The 21249-nt window shown below is 38.9% G+C and overlaps 1 protein-coding gene across 2 annotated transcripts in view; it reads right to left on the bottom strand.

Moving 5' to 3' along the window:
- Nucleotides 1–21249, bottom strand: part of RPS6KA5 (ribosomal protein S6 kinase A5) — a 167316-nt gene that overhangs the window by 78407 nt on the left and 67660 nt on the right. Inside the window, exon 3 of one of the 2 annotated variants that reach the window (XM_074365138.1) lies at nucleotides 17112–17330. In XM_074365138.1, the coding sequence (XP_074221239.1) occupies nucleotides 17112–17330 (219 nt within the window). Of the gene's footprint in view, nucleotides 1–17111; nucleotides 17331–21249 lie in introns of those variants that run through there. The other variant, XM_045505672.2, reaches the window with a different exon arrangement.

The following is a 21249-nucleotide window of genomic DNA, read 5'->3' as shown; positions in this document are numbered from 1 at the left end:
AGAGAGCCCTTCTGGAATCTCTTCAGGAAGAGGAAGACAGATTTCTTTTGGCCAGCTTTAGATAATTAAAAGGAGATTCCACATAAATTCCTTGAAGTTATGTGCAATTTCTTCAGTATATGTAAGCATATGTGCATTCTTCTGAGAAGAGAGGGCCCACAGCTTTTATCAGATTCTCCAAGGAGTTGTAAGCCAAAAACAGTTTTAGGAACATCACCCTAAAGACAGCATTATAAATTTCAATGGAAAAGTGCCTATCAAGTTTATTTACAAATGAACCAATGAATGCGGACTGCCAGCATGTGGGAAACATCTGTGAGCAGCATCCTACAGCTTGCCAGCACCATAAACCTCATCATCACAGAGCACACACTCAGCACCGTTTCTCCTGAGCATTTAGATCGCTTCTCCCTGACTTCTAGCCTCGCTTGGCAGAGCTCTCCTGGAGCTTATTTGTATTTCAAATTGGACTGCTGAGGTTCAGAGCTTAAAAAAGTGAAATGGAGCATAAGGTTTCCATTTTCAACAAGATCTCTGACTACTGAGGATGTGCTGGAGCTGCATTTCTGGTGTCTTTACACCTCCGTGTTTACCCAGAGAGCCAGCCACTCTGTTAGGGGAAGGCCGGGGCCTGCTCTTGAAACTAAAAACAACTTAAGACAGGCAGTGAGACAACAAATAAAACATAACTGAGAAAGACTACAGGGATAGTATTAAATTTGAGTTGAATTATAAAATTTTTATTCTCTTGAAAGAAAACATTGGAATTAGGAATGCAGGCAGATGCTGGGACAGAGTTAGCAGTGACATGAATAGGGTCAGGGACGTCATGAAAACGCAGATTGTTACTGACATCTGAGAGAAAGATTCTTGTCAGCTTTATAACTCAAAGGACTCCCTCCCTTACCCACCCCCCAGCCCCTTTCAAATTGGGCATAAATTACATTTTTCCATATAAAGGAATTATTAAAAAGCTCAGATGGAACAAAGCACCTGAGTGGAAGTTGTCTGCTACTAGAATTATTTAAGGTCCACTCTGCCTGATGGGCCCTTGGTCCAGGCCAATTTCTGCACCCTATATAACTTCCCTGTCAAAATTATGGATTCATTAGATTTCTAGAAATTAGATTTCTCAAATCTTTGCCAATTTCATCTACAACAACCTGTAAGCATGAGGTTTTTTTTTTTTTTTTTAAGCCAATGCTGACTGTTCATACTCTCTTTATAAGATACAGCTTGAGAATGTTCAGTTTTTACTGCTACTCCTGAGGCTTTTTGCCTCTCTGGACATACAACGAAAATGGACTGAGTGGTGTTGGCTCAATAAACACTCCTGGCTACTGCCGTTTGTGCAGAAGCAGCATCTCAGTAACCCCAGTTAGTCGTGGAAGTAGAAAGGGCTCCTGATAGATAAGAACTAAGTGATGGAAAACAGGGTTTTGGCTGCCGTCCTTTAAAGTCTGTATGTTAACATAGCTCACTGCCTTTAAGACCAGACAAAGAAATGATAACAACAAGAAATACTGGGCACTTTCTATGTGCCTGTTCTTTTTAGACATGATAACAAATTTGATCTTCATAAATAATGCTACTAAGTAGGTGCTGTTATAATAACAGCATAATTGCCAGAGAAAATAGGTAATCTCTAGAAAATAGTGAAACTCAGGAAGGTTAAACAAATTATCCAGAGTAACATATCCTTTAAGTGGGAGAAGAAGGATTATGAACATGGGCAATCTGAGTCCAAAAACAGTGATTTTTTTAATGCTATATAGAGTTACCCTTTTTTCCCTCCTGATATGGTTTTTACTGTCACTTAGTAGGTGCAGCCCCATCAGACAACTGGTATTGGGAATTACTGTTAGAAAAACTGACTAATCAACTATTCTGTCCTTCAAATATCTGAAAGGCTTAGAGCTGATAATCCTACACATTTGGTCATATAACTTCTATTTTACATGCTTTCATCCTGAAGTTTTGGCAGGCTCACTGAAAGGTCACAGTACTCAAAAGGAGACACTCTTAGGGGGCTATACTAAGATTTCTTTTTAACGGCCATGGTAAACAGTGATTTTCAACCTTTCCTTAGAATGTGCCAAACTGAAATTATCACTGACATATTTATGATACAGAACTTAAGAATGTCAATTTATATCTTGTAGGAGTGGACCCAGGGCTGTTTTCTGAAAAAAAGTACTTGGCCTTCCTTGCTGCATTTGTCCCTTAACCCATTTTTTCTGTTAAACCAGATGGATCTGAATTTGGCAACAAAGAAGAGCTACAGTCTAGGTTCTTGCCAGAGACCAGAACCTCAAATTGTCTGCAATTCAAGTCCCATCATATGTTCAATTGTGAGAAATAACACACACAGGACAATAAATGTAATTTATAACATCTTTCTGATTATACTAAAATGACTTTGAACAAAGAGCAGGAGAAAGCTATCAACTTGGACAACACTGTTTTGAAAAAAATTACACCCTAATCTTGTTCCACAGGCTGCCATTATAAGGAATAATGGCATGAAACTTGGAATGGTATCTTTTGTTAAGGAAGGCTGGTGAAAACTATCCATTATATCTGGGCCCTATTTTAAAATTTTTCCTAGATCACAATACCTTACCTTACCTGTGGGTTTAAAAAAAAAAATTTTTTTTTAATCTTGATACAATTTCAAACTTACAAAAAATATTTGCAAGAGCAGCACAAGGAATCCCCATACACTCATTATGCAAATTCATCCATTATGCAAATTCACCAGTTGTTTACATTTTGCTTCATTCGCTTTAGTACTCTCTCTGTGGGTTTTTATGTATGTGCATAATTTTCCTGAACCATTTGAGAGTAAGATGGAGACATGATGCTCATACCCCTAAATCCTTCAGTGTGCAAATACTAAAAAAAAGAACATCCTTTCATATAACCACAGGACAACTATCAACACCAGAAACTTTATGATAAAAACACTAGTATCTAATCTATACTCTCCAATTTAAAATCTGTCATTTGCCCCAGTAATGCTCTTTGTAGCTACTTTTCCCCAGCCCAGGATCTGGTTCATGATCACATATTCATTAGATATCATAGCTCTTCAGTTTGGACCTTCAGTCTTCCTTCTTTTCTACCTTTCTTGAACTTTATATCTTCGAAGAGGATAGGTCTCTGTGGGCCAACCTTCAATCTGAGTTTTATCTGCTGTTTTCTCATGATTGGATGCAAGTTATGCAGTCTTAGAAGAAATATCGATGAAATGATGTTACTTGTTTTAGAAAGTATAAGGAAACATGTGATGCTAGTTCTTCCACTACTGGTGTTAATTTGGATCACATGATTACTGTGGAGTCACTAAGGTGGTGCTGGCCAGGTTTCTCCTCTGTAAAATTATTATGTTTCCCTCGGTAATTAACTGCCAAACTGTGGGGAGATGAATTAAGACTATGTAAAAATACACTGTTCCTCATCCAACTGTCACCTACCCACTTAGAATCCAATAATGATTTTCTAACTGCACCTTTCCTACTCTATGTTGGTTGGACATATATTTCATCCACTTGGGCAGGTACAGATTAGCAGAACAGATTCCTGAAACTGGATTGCTAAGGTGCAACATACTTACAGAATAATTTTAATAGCTGCTGCCAATTTTTTATAGGTGCTTTCCTCAAAAAAAAAATCATTTATATTCCCCACTAACAGTGAATGGATGCCTTAAAAAACAAAGTTCTCACCAACTCTTGATATTATCATTATCTTTAATTTTTACCAATTTGATAGGCACTTCCAAGCCACAAAAATTTTGAAGGTACAGAAGAAAGCAGACAGGAGGAAAATCTGAGATTGTGGAGCAGCTGGACTTGATATATTTTCAGTGGCATGAGGACAAGTGGTCACCTCAGGGAAGAAGGCAGTGACGGAGCTGCAGGATTGAGAAGTAGTGAGAGGCTGGAAAGACTCACACACAGCTCACAAGAGAGGAGTGAAATGTTTGCTAACCTCTGTGAAGTTCTGTTGAGACTCTCAGTGTGAATTTCATGCCAGACTCAGCCGACACACTTTGGAGACATATGAGGAGAGCTTAGAAAGCTGGCATTGGAAAAAAAAAAAAAAAAAGTTGAGAGAGTAATCAAAGCAACTGCCATGTCAGGAAAGGAGGAAGGTTAACAGGGCAAGTGACTCTAGTGTGCCAGCCCAGGCAGGTTCCAGGCCAGTAAGGATGCACATGGAACCGAAAGACAGTGCATGGAGAGGTGCAGGAAAGACTCAAGGTCAAGGAGGATTAAAGAACAGGCTCAGGGAGTGTGAGAAAGGAGAAAACTGGAAGATTACGGTCAAAGAAGAAACCTGACTACGAAGGTGCACCTGGTTTGAGTGATAAAGCCCAATGTCTGGCTAGGCTTATAAATGGCTAAAGTGAAGTGAAGTTCAAAATGTTACAAGTCAAGGAGGTCTGGCATGGTGCTGAACGGTTATCAATATGGCTACTAAAATTGTGGAAGGGGATGGAAGGAAACTGGAGGAAAGGCAAGCTAAACCTGATGAGTAAGTCATTGGAAAAGGTGAGCATGTGTCCTAGGAGTCAGTTAACCACAGAACTGAGGGTAGGGAGTTAGAAAAAGTTCCTTCCAAAAGAAGCTCTGTTGAGAAATGACTTTTAAATGCGTTTCACCATCAACACTTTGTGGAGTGTAACGAGCAGAATGGGCAGATAGATGGTCTTCTGCAAAAGGGGCTGCTGGAGAAGTAGCATCCTCCAAGGACAGGAGGTTTCACTGAAGATGAAGGGATAAATGAGGCACACTAGGTTAAGACTTAGGGCACGTGCACATGGGGTCATCCAGAGGGCACGATGGAAGGGGTTAGTAGAGGAAGATAAGGGAAAGAAGAGGATTAAGACAGGGGAAGAATAGTTTTTAAATCCTGAGGATATTTTTTAAAAAACCTCTAAAGCTTCTAAAATAACAAGCATATACAAAGCTAAATTTTATAGACAGTACAGTCCATAAACAGACTCATACCTCTCTAATGACATGTTTTACCTTTTATTCTAGAAGCTAATTTAAATGTAATCTGTCAGAAATAACAGTTGATATCTGGCATCCATGAGGCAGATCGAAGTCCTAGGGAAATTTTTTCTCTGCCAGGCACAGGGTCTGACACTAGCAAGTACAAAGCATTTACTAATATTGGCTGCATGAAATGAAATAAGCATGCAATACTCTGCTTACTGACTGCTGTAGCCATATAGGAGTATTAGGGTAGATTTTATCTCAACTTCACTAACAGTAAAAATAGAAAGAAATACTTAAATACTGTAATAGCTAAAAACTGCAACTGAGATGGACCAATGGGCAGCAGAAAAGAAGGGGAAAAGGAAAGAGGGAAGTGGTAATAACACAGTAAGAACACCTTTCCTTGTGGACATCCCTCTTCAGTTCAGCTCTCTTCCCCTCCTAAGAAGGTTCAGAATAAGTCTTATGATTCATCCTATTCATCACTGAAGAAGAAAACGGGACCATCGGTAGTACATCTTCTTGACAATAATTATAAATAAACAAGTGGATAAATATGAGCAGCTCTCAGGAGCTGTGAGGCACATTTCATCAATGTGACTCTTTGCAAAATATGTACCAACTTAAAGTTATACTGAGATTTATTTACAGTCCATACGATGGAAGACCTAATAAGATGATTGCACAGACTAATGGTTCCTTGATTAAACTAAAAGGAACTTCTTATATGAAAACGATTATATTTTTAATTCATTTCTATTTACTAAATGTTCTTTATATGTAGAATGGCTCCTACTCTAGATCTATAAAATACGAATTCCAACTCCCATATAAGATTGTCATGAGGATTAAATGAGTTAGCAAGAATTAAACATGGGCCAAATACACAATAAGCACTTATATTAAAAAAAAAACCTATTAATTACTGTTATTATTTATAGACATCAGTTATTATTTACAGAACTAAAAAATAATGACGTGTTTAACAGTAATGATTTTAAAATAAAATTCAAATTTATGCTGTACTGACTTATCTATTCTTTCAAAGTAAGCATAATTTCAAGGCTTATAAATGTTTAACATATATTTCTACAAAGTTCTACGGTCTAATTAGTTTTAGTCAGTATTAAGGGAAAGAGAAATTTTCTTAAATAATTAATATGTTAGTGTGGTCCTCATTTTTTAAAATTGCAGCGATATCTGGTTTTTATTCAAATGCATATAAATAGCTTTTTAAGATTTGTATGTGACCGTCCGTAGTTGGAGTGCCAGAGGAAATACAACTCTGATGTTGTATTTTTAAGAAGCATAAAAATAACACAGAAATCACAGAAATAACGTGAAAATTCAAAATCACAAAATCTCTCCCACTTTAATACACACTACCATCCTCCCTAAATGCTGTGTGTTCCATCTTCTCTTCCTCCTTCCTTTCAGGGAAAAAGTTCCTTAAAGAACTGCACATCCAATCTGACTCTCCTCACTTATCCTGTTTGCTTCGTCCTGTTGTAACAAATTACTACAGACTTGGTGGCTTAAAACAAGACAAATTTATTATTTTATGTTGCAAATTAGAAGTCTGATGTGGATGTCACTGGGCTAAAATCAAGGTGTCTGCATTTACTCTGGAACTTCTAGGGGAAAGTCTGTTTCCTGGCCTTTTCCGGCTTCATGAAGCTGCCCATGTTTCTTGGCTCCTGGCCTCCGCCTCCACCTTCTAAGGCAGCGTTGGCAGTTGAGTTACTTCTAACAGCACATCACCCTAACCTCTTCTGTATCCCATCTCTGTCTGACCCTCCCCTTCTGCCTTCCTCTTCCACTTTTAGACACGCCCATGATTACACTGTGCCCACCCAGATAATCCAGGATAATCTCTCTATTTTAAGGACTGTTAACTAACAACTTTAATTCCATCTACAACCTTAATAGTCTTAATTTGTTTTTCATGTAACCCAACGTACTCCCAAGTCCTGAGAATTAGAATGTCAGCATCTTTGTTTATTCTGCCTACCATAGCCTCTGTGCACTCCTTGACACACTGCAGTACAATGTCCACCACCATAATATTGGCAGAGTCTGAGGGTTAAAACAACTTCATGTCACTAAGGTAAATGGATACTTTGAAGTCTCGTGTCTCTTGACTCTGCAGCTATACTTTGCAAACCAAGAGAAAGAATATTTCAAGAAGAGGAAAGAGACTAGCACAAGAACCATCCCTGTGGGTCCAGCCCAAAGTGAGTCCCTCCAAATGGTTGTGTTAAAGCCATTTAATTTGGGGTAGTCTGTTATGCAGAAAAGGCTAATGGATACATCAGTAAGTTGTAATCATGCTTGTAGCCAAGTGATTTGCTCAAGGTCATACAGTTATTAAATGACAAAGGTGGAATTTAAATCCAAGTCCATGTGGCTCTGGAATCTAAAGGCCCTGGACGATCCGACTTTACTACAGTGTGTTCACACTTACCTTTCTGCCTTCAGGCTATCACAGATGCCGGGTGCCTGTGCTGTTGACCCCTAACCTCTCCTGTTGCTCCTCTAAATTCTATTTTTTCTCTTAAACTACACTTTAAATGTCACTTCTCTGAAAGGCCTTCCCTAGTAACTCAGAATAGACTTGGGTCTTTTCACTAGTAAACTCTGCATTTCCTTCCACCTACTTATTTTAAGGGTAATTGCTTAATTGTGTACTAATTTGCTTAATGTCTGTCTCCCTTTTAGATTATAAGGCTCTGAGGACAAGAATCTCGTCTAGGTTGTTTGCTGCTATCATCCAAGAACCTGGCACATAGTAAACAGGCAGGAATTTGTAGCATGAGTGAAGAGTTCTAGAAGTGCCAGTGTCTTGATGCAGTTCACCTACTGTATCAGAGGGGTCAGTATCCCAGGAGCCCGCCAGGGACTTACACAATCAACATGAAGAATCTGAAGCCACATATCATCTCTCAGATGAGCCATCATTTACTCTGCTTTCAAGTCCTGCAAGGCTCCTGTGCTTCTGAGTGGCTCAAAATAAGGCCCATTGATTGAGAAAAAGGTTTCACCCCAAAATTTGGGTGAATTTTATGCCTAGAGAAGTAACAAGTTAGAATGCTCAAGACTTCTACCAATGTGCAATAATTCCAGTACTGTGACACATTAATATGTCCTTTGGAAGATAATTTAAAATTGCATTGTTACCATGCCAGATGCTTTATTTATTGTTCTCTTTTTATAAAAAAATATCTTTTTCTCTATTTGACTAGAATGACATTTCTTTAATTTAGGTCAAGCTTTTCTCATATTAAGGACGTAATTTATGTCTCATTTCAATGATACTTAACTGACACAGATATTTAACAATAGGAAGTAGATTTCATTTTGTTGCTGTAAGGTTACCCCACCCTCAATCACATTTCCTTCTTAGATTTAGGATAGCACTTGTCTGTGTGTGTGTGTGTGTGTGTGTGTGTGTGTGTGTGTGTGTGTGTAGGAAGGTGGGTGGAGACTGGAGCAGTAGCCTTTGAACTAGTTAATTTATTTTTTAAAATAGTGAATTAATCTTAAGAACTTGTATTGAAGACCTCCACAAAATTTCCAGGATCCTAGCAACTCTAAGACAAAATTATTAATACAGCTCCGATATTTTATGGGGCTATCAATAACAACATTATATCGTGAAAACCTTTACGAGAGTCGATCTTAAAAGTTCTCCCTACACACACACACAAAAACTATGTGAGGTGACAGATGTTAACTTACTGTGGTGATCATTTCACAATATATACATGTATCAAATCATTATGTTGGTATCTGAAACTAATATAATGTTATATGTCAGTTACATCTCAGTAAGAGTGGAGAAAATATATCTTATGGGATTAACAGAGCAGACAGCATCTGTTTTCAATCAAAATTATTACTTTTTAAGTACACACTATTTAATTATTTACATTTCAAAGCAAAAAAAAAATTAGGTGTTCAAAGTCACTTGTTAAGTATTTGCAACAAGTTTTTCTGTTCATACTATTAACACCACTGTTGAGAAGCCATGCTCTTAGAGCATTAAGAGCACAGAACAAATTCACTTTGTTGAGAAGAAACTAGTTCTGCTTCAGTTCTAGTTTAATTACTAGTTGGTGGAGGACAGTTTCAGCTTTTCAAGACTTCTGCACATCTGACTCGGCTTAGTGTTGAACACAGAAACCTCTCCACTAGTTGTAGCTTATGTGCTTCTATTAACAGATCGAGAAACTGAAATCCACTGGAGATCCTGAGTTCCATCTGCCTTAGAGTATTGCTGAAAACTACAACCACCTAACAGCACTATTTTCCATTGAGGATGCCTAAGGATAACCTTAAAAAACTGCCCAGATCTTTCCGTGGTTATGTCTTGTTCATGCAATCTCATGGAAATCAGATAGTAGAGAGGAAGTAGCCAAGTTAACTAAGAGAAAGGGATAAATCCTACATCTCCTGCTTCTAAAGGAAAGATTCTGTGTTCTGCTTTCACTCTCCAAACACCTACTTTTATCTAGTAATACCCTGACTGACCTCTATCATCTAATCTTTTGATGTCAAATTCTCTTATTTAGAACTTCTCTCTTTCATATTTCATCTACGGTGGCAGCTTCCAAAGAGCTAACTACCATTATCCCATATATCCACCCTGATTAAGGACTCATCCGCCCCCAACCATGCTCTGTTCCTTGGTCTTATTTTTTTTTTTTTCCTACAAATTTTTCTATTCCTTCAGATACACCTCACATACATCAATCCCACACATCCTAGTTCTCATTTCCACCTCCTCTTCCTCCTCCAGACCACCTAAATCTTGCTTGACTGGCTCCTTTTTCTTGCCTTGCATCTAAGGTAGTTTTAACGTGATGCACCACACACACCTGAAGGTGATTTCTTTTCAATGTCATGCCAAAGTCATCTCACTTTTTTCTTTTTGGTTTTAGCTCAACATTCTAATAGCATCTCTTGCGAATGCATTCCAGCACATCAAAATCATTACAAAGTTCTGACTAAGAAGTATCTATTTATCAGTGCTGTGGATTAGTCACATTTACTTCAAAGCAAGGAAGCTCTTTCAGTTACCGCCTGTTTTGTGTACACTACAGACTGCCGTGGGCCATGAACCATTCTAATTGTTACCATCTCAGCAAGTATCCTCACCCCTGCAATTTTTTGAGATGCAATTAATACTCGAAAGTGAAACATTAATGTGGTAAATACCTTTTAGCTCATGTTGAAAGGATGACTCATGATGACAGAACTGTCTGCAAGGCAGGGGTGGCATTCATTACTGAGAATGCTCCCTGGCATCACCTTTATAAATATCTTTGTGATTTGTTTCTTTAGTGTCTTATGAATTCTACTGATTAATCTGACAGTTTATACAGTCATAGATCAGCTGGTGTTTTGACAAAATTACTACTAACAGAGATCAGAGAACACCAAAAGAAAAAAATTTTTATAGATTATTCTCTACATAGAATTCCTTCCCACTGACAGTTGAAATGAGTACGAGTCTTGAGAGAGAGAGAGAACAGATGAAAATATTTTTATATTTCTTGTTGTAAACATGCAGAGGTGCAGAAAAAGTTATAAAAAGAGGTATGGTCTCCACGTTATAAGATTTGGAAAGGCTGAAAAATATATAAAGGAGAAAACGTATCAAATCTGTATGATACCATTAGATATAAATTAAAACAAAGCCTAAAAAGATAATAATGATGCAGAATTAAAAGAAAAAAAAAAAGAGATGTGACTTAGATGGGTTTATTATAGGAGTCAACAAATTATAGCCCAGAGGCCAAATCACTGCTGCTGACCCTTGATTTAGAGCAGAGCAGACACAAGACAAATGGATGGAAAGCAATTACAACTAAACAAAGCACACTGTGGGAAACAAATCACACACAGTTCTGAAAGAAATGCTATATTCCATATCTGGCAAACATCAAAGCAGGCATCTGTCAAGGTCATACTAACATTATAAAACTCTTATCATTTGAAGAAGCATGTGCCAAGCAGGCAAATTTTATCCCAAAGGAACACACCTGGTCACAAAATCTCCCGTGAGCCATGAATCCTAGTGGAAGCATGATGATGACCGAGACCTGAATCTCCACATCTGCTCCCAAAACATCTCACAGAACAGTAAGGATGACTATAAACCTCCATGACCTATTCCTTCAGCAAAACTGCGAGAGTAAAAAAACACCGTGGGCAGGCTGAGAAAGGGGGGGGGGGGGGGGACATGAGCCCTGCAGGAAGGTAAGGAAATGCAGCTAGATGACAAGAGATAAATGAATGTACAAAAATTAACATCTCTCGGAGAAGATACAGTGGAAGAGAAGACCCCATCTACAATAGAAACAGATGACTGAATATCTAAGATTAACTTAAGAAACGTGGGTAGGAGGAAAATGATAGACGCTCCTGAAGGTCTCAGAAGGAGATTTCAAGGTATGAGAAGACATACCATGTTCTTGAACAAGAACAGCCAATATCCTAAAAATGTCAATTCTCCCTAAATTTTTTTTAATTTAAAACAATCACAATAAAAGACATCCTAACAAGTTCCCCCTCAAAACTAGACAATTTGATTCGAAAGTTCATGTTGAAAATAAACATGATGAGCTCCCCAAAAGCTCTGAAAAATAACAAAAATGAAAGATAAAGGGAATCTAGCCTTGCCACGTATTAAAACATACTGTAAAACTTTGATAAACTAAAGCGGTATGTTCATGGCATATGAGTCAACAAAACAAACAGAACAGTCAGTCAGGAAACAGACCTGAACAGACATGAGAACTTAAAATACGAAAAAGGAAGCACCTCAAGTTAGGGTACTTGGACTTTTACTATATGGTGCTGGGAAAACTCCACAGGGATGTTCTCCGTGCAAAAAATAAAACTCTACAAGTACTGAAAAAAAAAAATCAATGAATTTCTATATAACCTCAGAGTCAAGATCTTTCTAACTATGACTTAAAATCAATAACCCATAAAGACAGTTTTAAAACAAATTCTACTACACATAAATTCTAAAAATTTACATGGTAAAAACATCATCAAGTCAAAAGACAAATAGAAGACAGGGAAATATTTACAGTGCACACCACGAATGATTAATTTCTCCAAGAGCTCCTAGAAAACCGAGAAGAAAAAAAATAGGCAAAGGGTACAAACAAATAATTCTCAGAAAAAGACAAATGACCTTTTTAAACATATGAAAAGATGTTCAATCTCACTAAAAAAAAAAAAATGCAAATTAACTCTACACTAAGACCACTTCTCATCAATGAGACAGGCAAATATCCAGAAGTTTGAGAATACGCTCTGGGGAGACATGGGCGCTCTAATACGAGGAGGGTGGGAGTGTAACATGGTACAAAAGTACATGCAAAATTACAGACGGCAAAAATACAGACCAAGCACACTCCTTCCAGGAGTCAAGCCTACAGTTTTTTCCTATGGAGAGGGAAATGACACATGCAAGTTGTATCCTGAACCGTCAAAATAGAAGACTGGAAACAACCCAAGGATGCAGTCGTAGAGAGCTGGTTAAGTATGCTATGGGACAGAGTGTAATACTAAGCAGGGATAAAAAAGAATGGGGAAGATGTTTATGAACTGATAAAGGGTAAACTCCAGGATACTCTGTTAAGTGGAGAAAAGAAAGGTGAGAACAGTACACAGAGCAGGCTACCTTTGGTTATTACTGATGACAACTGATTATCAGGGACTCTGAACTACATAGCACTGGTTGAGTTAGCTCTTTAACTTCTTATTTTGAATATTGACAATTAAAGAGAATGAATCTTGCCTTTCCCTTAGAAACTGTATCTCAGGGTAACCAAAAATTTAGAGTGGATGAGAGAAAGCCAGAGTTTACAGAAGAATGCCAACTAATAAATACAGAAGGAATGACAATTTAGAAAAGTCATCATTTTGCAACTCATAACGAAACAGTTGATTTAAGCAAAGAATAATGAAGTGTTAAATGTTAAAACCATAAAGGGTCAAAACATCATACTGATTATTTTCACTTCAAAAGAAAATCATCACTCTATTTTAAAGGGACCAGGCTGTTATCTCTGAAATTTAGTCTTAGCATTACTAACAACCAGATAGTAGGTTTCTCCTGATATGATAAAATATGAAATATGCAACATCACATATGGTGTGTTCCAGCTAAAACATTTAATGTCACTCTATCAAGACCTTAGCTCTACCTTCCCAACTACTGGAATTCAGCAGAGGAATAAGCTAAAAACACTACGAGATATTTTTCTGGACCAGTTAGCCAAGGATATAAAAAAGGGAATGTTCCAGACTAAGAGACTTCAAGGATATAGCAACCATTGAGTGTTCCTGGTTTGACAAACCAGCTGTCAAGGATATTATGTGACAATCAGTGAGTGTGAACATGAACTTGTGTGGTAGATGGCCACAATTCTTTGCAATCACCTCATTAAGAAGTGAAGTCTATCAAGGACATGGAGACAAGGGAACCCTTGTGCACTGTTGGTGGGAATGTAAATTGGTGCGGCCACTGTGCAAAACAATATGGAGGTTCCTCAAGAAATTAAAAATAGAACTACCATATGATCCAGCAACTCCACTCCTGTGTATTTATCTGAAGAAAAAAAGAAGCAAACATTACTTGAAAAGATAAATGCATCCCCAGGTTCAATGAGGCATTATGATAGGCAAGGTATGGAAGCAACCTGTGTGTCCATCAAAGAATGAATGAGTGAATAGAGAAAATGCTTGTGTGAGTGTGTGCGCACGCGCAGTGCACGCGCATGCATGCATAAAATGGCACATCACTCAGCCATAGAAAAGGATAAAATCTTGCCATTTGCAACACCATAGATGAACCTTGAGGGCATTATGCTAAGTGAAATGTCAGAGACAGAAAGACAAATACCACACAATCTCACTTATATGTGGAATCTAAAACAAACAAACCAACCAAGCTCACAGAGAACGGACTGGTGATTGCCAGAGGCGGGAGCTGCGGAGGGGGAGGGGTGGGGGGGTGGGCGGCAAAATGGGTGAAGGGAGTCAAAAGGCACAAACTTCCAGTTATAAAATTAAACAGTTATTGGGATATAATGCACAGCATGGTGACTATAGTTAATAATACTGGATGGCATATCTGAAAGTTGCCGAGAGAGTAAATCTTCAAAGATCTCATCACAACAACAAAAAAAAATTCTGCAACTGTGTATGGTGACAAATGTTAACTAGACTTACTGTGGTGATCGTTCTGCAAGATATACAAATATCAAATCATTGTGTTGTACACCTGAAACTAATATAATGCTGTATGTCAATTATAGGTCAATTTAGAAAATCTACAAAAAAAAAAAAAAAGACATGAAAATTAGTGAAGACTCTCTATATAGCCATTAAATCTGGGTTGGTTTTGAGCTAGGAGTGAGGCTGCGGAAGTTCCAGAGTCTGGCCTCAGAAGGCCTTGCAACCTCCACCTTTGCCTTCTTGCTGTTTCATGAGCTGCCCTGAGATGGCCACAAAATGAGGAAGCTGAGCCCCTGCACTGGAGGGAGGAGGAGAGTGGTGCCCCAGGCAACAGCAGCACCAACTTTCAGACACAAGAGTGAAACCACCTCAGCTCTTCAAGCCCAGCCACCTCTCCAGCGGACCACTGTATGAGCAAGCCCGGGCAAAACCAGCCAACCCATAGAATCACAAGAAAATAAATCATCGGTTAAGCAACAAAATTTTAGAGTGGTTTGTTATGCAGCAATAAACAACATGTGTCACTAGATAGCAAATGAGATGCAAATTATTAACCAGGAAACGTAGATATCAGTAACCAGAAAAAAAGAGAAAAAGCAGGTGACAAATCCTGTGCACAGTATTTGGAGAACTGACCTAGTGTGTGTTCTGAGCACTGCAAACAAATAACTGAACCATAAAAACAGTTTGTAATAAAGTCCTCCTCTAGACTTCTGAAGAGTTTTACCTTTAAAGTCAAATAACAACTACAGCCATGCACCAAGAGAATTACAGTAAACATATCCATGTGGGGAGGAGGCGGAGGGCAGGCTTTCTAAATGCACTGCCTCACCTAAGATGGAACAGATACACTGTCTAGTCTGCACTGCACTCTCGAGCTGGCACAAGAGATGGGTCTTCTCGTCTGGTTTGTATTTCTTCATTTGTAGGCCACTGACAAACAGCAAAACTAATGGAGCACCAACAACGAAAAACCAACGTTATCCAAGACTGCTTTTTTTAAATCAAATACAAACGATTTCACTCATCTACTTTTAAGTTAAACATATTTACAAAAACTACACTATTTACAATAAATAATTTTTTAAAAATTGTGAACAGAAAAAGAGAGGGGAGAGAGAGAGAGAGAAAGCTGTGGTGTGATGGTGCCGAGGCCAGGAGCCTGGGTTCTTACTGCCTCTGGCTCGCACTTAGTTGTATGATTTTAGGCACATGATTTAACTTTTATGAGCTGGTTTATTGCAAAGAGAGAGACTTGAACAAGAGAATCATTTCTCAACCAGTCTTCATGAACTCCCTGAGGCTTCCTTGGCAATTTTGGTAGGGGGAGGACCAGAAATAAACTGTAGGGTTCGGTGCCCTTAAGCTCAGATTCAAATAGTGCTACTCATTTCTACTTGTTTTCCACTTGAATGTTTGTGTTTTCACTTGAGCGTGGAGTTCCGCTGCTAAAAATGTTGAAGACATTGTACTAAAATGCTCTGTCCCCGACAACCTACTAAGTAAAAGAAGTGAAGAAATACATATTTAAAAATCAGTAAATAACATAGCTGAGCAGACACGCACAAGAGGCAGAATGAAGGGCTGGAACAGCAGGCAGATGATAACAGCGGCGACTCTGACAGGACAGGAGAGACTGCGGCCTGTGTGTGTAAAAGATTTGGGATGGCGGGGTGATGGGAAGCATTGCAAAATGAGTCTGAATTGTAACTTCATGACTCAAAAAGTGAACAAAATTATAGGCATCATTAAGAAAAGTATAATTTCCAAAATGAGAACATTCAATACAACTGCCAAATTTATATATTAAAAAAAACCTGTTTGTACTACCAATACTCAAGAAAAACAGGCAGACTTTGAAATGAGTAAGACCGAGTTTCAATCTTCATTCTCAAGTTTATACAAGGTATATAACTTCAGGAAATGAGCTTCCAGAACCTTCAATATCATCACTGAGGGGGCTTTGGCAGTGTTGTTGTGAGGGTTAGTGATACTGCTGGTAACACCTAGCGTGGCGCCGGTATATTGAAGGCACTCAATGCTTACAGAGTACTGAGCGAAATTCTCTCTCCTCTAATACTCAGAAGAGTTCAGTAACAGGTGATTATCATACATAAATGCAAATTCTCATGAGAGTGGGACTAAAACTGTAACAGATGAGACGTACAATGATGGCAGAGTGTAATACCAGGAATATTGCCACTTACTTATAGTAGGAACAGACAATGGTTCAACTTTTCTGCAAAGTAACCTGGTAATGTCCACAGAGGACATTTCCAAAGTCCTTACATAATGATCCAACTCTATTCGGGAAAGGAAAGCATTCAGGAAGTGTCCGGGGGTAGAAATGGGAGTGATCAAGGGTTGACTAACTTGTGAGTATCTCCATTAAATGCAGGTTTTTCACTAGAAAAGCAAAGCATCTCTAGGAATAGAAACTTTTTCTTTCTTTTTTATTTTTCCCAGTTACTGATGTCTATAAATATCCCCTCGTTGGCCCAAACCTGTATGTTCCTAAGAACTCCTAAAGCAGGAATTACAGCCCACTTCACCATTCAGCTCCCCATGTTTGAATGGAAAACACCACTCAGGGAAGCAGCCACTCCTAGTGACTAAGTGTTTAAGATTAATAAAGGGGGGTGGAATAGAAGTACGTAAATTCCTTCAGGTTGAGACGTCCCAAATCCAGAGCAATTAATGATGCTCAAGGAAATGTCACCGCAAAGAGAAGAATGAAAGTCAAAAGATTTCATTTCTTCTAAGTCTGAAGTATGCTGCCCTCTGAGTGCACTTCCACTCAAGATCCAAGTTTTTGTAAACAGTCAAAAGTCAGCTGACACTTACCTAAAATGAGATGAAGTTTGGTTTCTGTCTGGAAAGCATAGTGCAACGTCACCAAAAACGGAGACTGCCTGATGTGCTCCAGGACCTGTCGTTCCGTCCTCGTGTGCTCGGTGGTTTTGGCCTTTTGAACTATTGTTGCCTTTTTCAAAACTTTCATGGCGTACAGCTTTCCAGCATCGTGACCACTTATTTTACGAACCAGAAATACTTTTCCATAAGCTGAACATGAAAAGAAAAAAGAAGAAGAATTAAAAGGCTGCCCAGGCAGAGTGGTAATTTAGTGGAAGCTGAGAACTACAATGCACAAAAGAACACTCTTTGAATGAAAAAAGTATCCTTAGTGCTGTTTCCAATAGTTCTTTGACAGATTTCTTCAGTTTTATGCCAAATATATGTCTAGGTCTAACCTTCAGTATCTACGTATCTACCCACTGCTGACAAAGTTATGCTTTTACCTTTTTACTGTTATTCTCTACTCAATATTTTTAGCTGTAGGAAACTAGCTGTTATTATGGTCAATTAACCACGATCCAATTTTGGAACAGCTAGGACACTTTAGACATCAGATAGAACCTCTTGGTTTTGCTACTGTTGTAAACAAATGAAAACAGTTCTTAAAAAGAATCTCAACCACACCTATAAATCAAGTACCTCAAGTACCCCTCTAAACTTATTTAAAAAGTTTAAAGCAATATAAGCTGATATTACATAAACAAAAGAAATCTTCAGATTTAAAAGACATTGGAAGACCCTAAATTGCAAGCAATCCTGACAGAAGCCCCTTCACATCTCTGGGAGGAATTCTCTGGTTAGCAGGTCAACCTCGCCACATTTTCCCTAAGTGAGGGCTCAGCTGGGCAAATCCTGTGTAGAGTGCCACTCCCTGAGGTGGAAGAATTGGGCCACATGCACTCTGTGCACAGAGCAGGTCTCTGTGTTTATGTCCCTAGAGAAGGCGGCGGGGTGGGGCAGGAAGAGGTGAGAGGAAGCGGAGGCAAACACAGTGTGAGAGGGAAAGGGTAGGTTCTCAATTCATCCCCATAACGTACAAAGCTTCTTCCCTTTTCAAAATGCAAACACCTCCTGGGATGGTTGAGCCCAGTCCCACTTCTGAGGTTAAGTGCTTTAATCAGACTATTCTGGAGTTGGTCTGAGTTCTGACCCAGGCCTGTGCTTCCATGTACTCTGCCCACAGCTCTACAGTATTCAGCACATACTTCTGTTTTAATCCACCCACTAGAATAAGAAAACTTTAAGGGAAGGGCTCTTGTACCCTGTATCTTATTCAGTTCAGTATTTCAGTAAGTAAACTCGTGCTGACACATGATGTACGGTGGGTTGGAGAAGACGGTGATGCTCCTGAAGGGAAGAGACAGCACATTTCTAAAGGACTTGGCTAGGGCAGACTCTGTGCCAACCACATTCTATGTAATGATTCACTTAATCCTCAGAACAGCCAATAAAGTTGGTACTTTGAGTAATTCCATTCCACAGATGAGAAAATAGGTTCAGAATACTCAAGGAAGTGGCCAAAAGACTTAGGGAAGAAGTGGCAGAACTGATTCAGATGCAACCTGTGTGACTCCAGGGACCATACGCTTAAGCATGAATGAGTTTTTAAAAAGGAAAAAAAAAGGTTCTTCATGAATACCAGACGTCAGATATTCTGGATTTTAATAAAATCAACACCATAGACATACTGAACACATTCTGGAATACCGGAAAATTTCACAAAAGGTTTGTATCTTATCTCATGGAAAATAAAATAATTACAGATTGAGATTTTAGTAAAACAGAAATGAACCAAAAGAGAAAGTGACAACTTTTAGAACCTAACAAATTAACCTGAAGTATAAAAATGAAAAAAGTTAACCTATTCAGAAGCAGTGAAATGAAGCCAGAAAATATTCTAATAAACCATCCCCTCCACAGAGTAAGACACTAGACAAACTCAGGAGAAAGTCAAGTCCTCTACAAGCACGGGGCTTTGTGTTCCTTACACGGGGCCCTACCCTAAATTCCTGTTCCCTGAGACACCTATCTGCAGAGTGCCATGGTCCTTAGAAATGATGCTATCCATCTCTCCTTTCCAACAAGGAAAATTCTTCTACAGCATCTGAAAGATGACTGCTGGCTTCTTCCCAGCACTCACATGTGTCTTTCAGCCCAGGTGCTGACCACATGGCAGACAGATCACAGGGTGTTAGCGTGTAACAGCTGAGAACTTGTCAGGCACTTTAGAAATAAACTCATTCTATTCTTATAACATCCCTATGAGGAGGTGAGGAGGATTACCTCCACTTTACAGACGAAGAAACTGGAGCATAGAAGAGTTGTGTCACTTACCCAAAGTCACACTGCCCATTTGGCCTGACTCCTGAGCCCACACTCTCAGCAGAGCTCCAGCCGCCTCCCTTAAGTGAGTGAGCTCATAGGCAAGTCAGTAAGGAACCAGACATTAAACAGAAGTCACAACAGGGGCTAGGAGTTATAATGGTGGAATGGACACAGTACTACTATTCCAAGAGGAGAAAGTTTTGTAAAGTAGCCCATTTTATTGATGGGAGGAATCTAAATAGTTGAAAATGTTCCTTACCTTGAGTGGAAACAGGCCTTTCTATAATATTGACCTGTTTGTCCTTCTATACCTTCTGGACTTACAGAAAGGAATATTACTCTTCTATAAGATAACTTTTAAAATATCAAAAAATACTACCATGTCATGTCATCTAAGCAAAAAACTCCTTACACCAATCTAAAAGTAAATGACTTTGAGACTTTGTACCACTAGGAGGTTCCCTTGATGTGCTGTGAGTTAGTAAATATTTCTTCTTTGATTTCTTTCTTGTTATTTTTTAAAATGTCACATTTCACCTCAAGTAAATGTGAGGCAGCATAGGATGCTAATGTATGTGGGCCAATAATATAAAAGCATCCTTACTGCCACGTTATACACTGGAAGGTCACATAATAAACAAGTCATCCTCCTTGCCATGTGATGACGCCCAGAAGTTCTCCAATAGTACGAGCTAAACACTACGTGTCCTGCCGTTACCATTATTTTTATCAGAAAAATGTCAGGGGGAAAAGTGTGATGAAGCTTACAAAAAAATCTTTTGTTTTCACTTTTAGAATTGCCATGATTAACTCAAGCTATGGTACTTCTATCACATGGTAAGTGCCAATAGATGGTTATGTCAATACAGTTCAAGGAGTGCCTTACAATGTTTCAAACAACAAATATTTCAGACAAACAGGATCTTACTCGTGAGTAGGCTGCTTAACGAAAACACAGTTGCCTCCAAACAGCCTTGTGCTTGAAGCACCGGTAAGGCTGCTTATCACATCGCAGGAGAAAGAAAACACACTGTTGGAGAGACCTTGAAGAAGCCACCTTCCCCGACTAAGTTGGTGTGCAGATCAGTGCGGAGGGAGAAAGTGAAGCAGTCCTTCTGTTGAGTAGTGCCATCCAGTCCAGAACCGCCCACATGTTTTCCAATATTTTAAGAGGGGTCACTGAAACTGAAATTGGTGGCAATATTATTTCCTTTTAGTTGCGACAAGATGAATGACTGACTGCCTCAAAGTGGAGCCAATTTCTGGCTTTCATTTGCTATGTGTGCTTACAGTGTTAGAGAATTCTTGTTTTGAAAGCATCTTTTGCAAACTGCAAAGGCTACCAATGGTGAAACCAAAAAAGGCAAAGAGTAGTATTTCCTGCTTAGAGGGAGCCCCTGATGTTCAGCAACACACCTGGATTTGCTGCTCAGGTAAAGAGACTAAGTCTCATACGTCAGCACGGCTCTAACTTATGCATCAACACACAATGGCTTCAGATGCACTCCTAGCGATCTTCACGAAGTCCTGTGTACTGCTCTGAATCTTACCGATTTCTTCAGAGCCAGGGCCTTTCCAAGATACTCTGTCAAGAAATGTCAGCAGAAGAGGGCATGGAGTTCACTGGTTTCCCAGAGGACTAGCCTTGCAGGGCTTTGAGGGGACTTGAGGTAGAGGTTCTACTTATTTCGAGATTGAGGGGAAGTAGACTCTAAAAATAAATGACAAGAAGGATTAATTCCTGACTTAGCTTGACAGACATCTGTGACCATATGAATGAGGTAAATCTTTCAATTCAAGG

Source organism: Camelus bactrianus, chromosome 6 (assembly GCF_048773025.1).
Source record: "Camelus bactrianus isolate YW-2024 breed Bactrian camel chromosome 6, ASM4877302v1, whole genome shotgun sequence".
In the NCBI taxonomy this organism is placed as follows: Eukaryota; Metazoa; Chordata; class Mammalia; order Artiodactyla; family Camelidae; genus Camelus; species Camelus bactrianus.
Note: the sequence above shows the minus strand (reverse complement) of the source record. Positions and strands in the feature narration are given on the sequence as shown.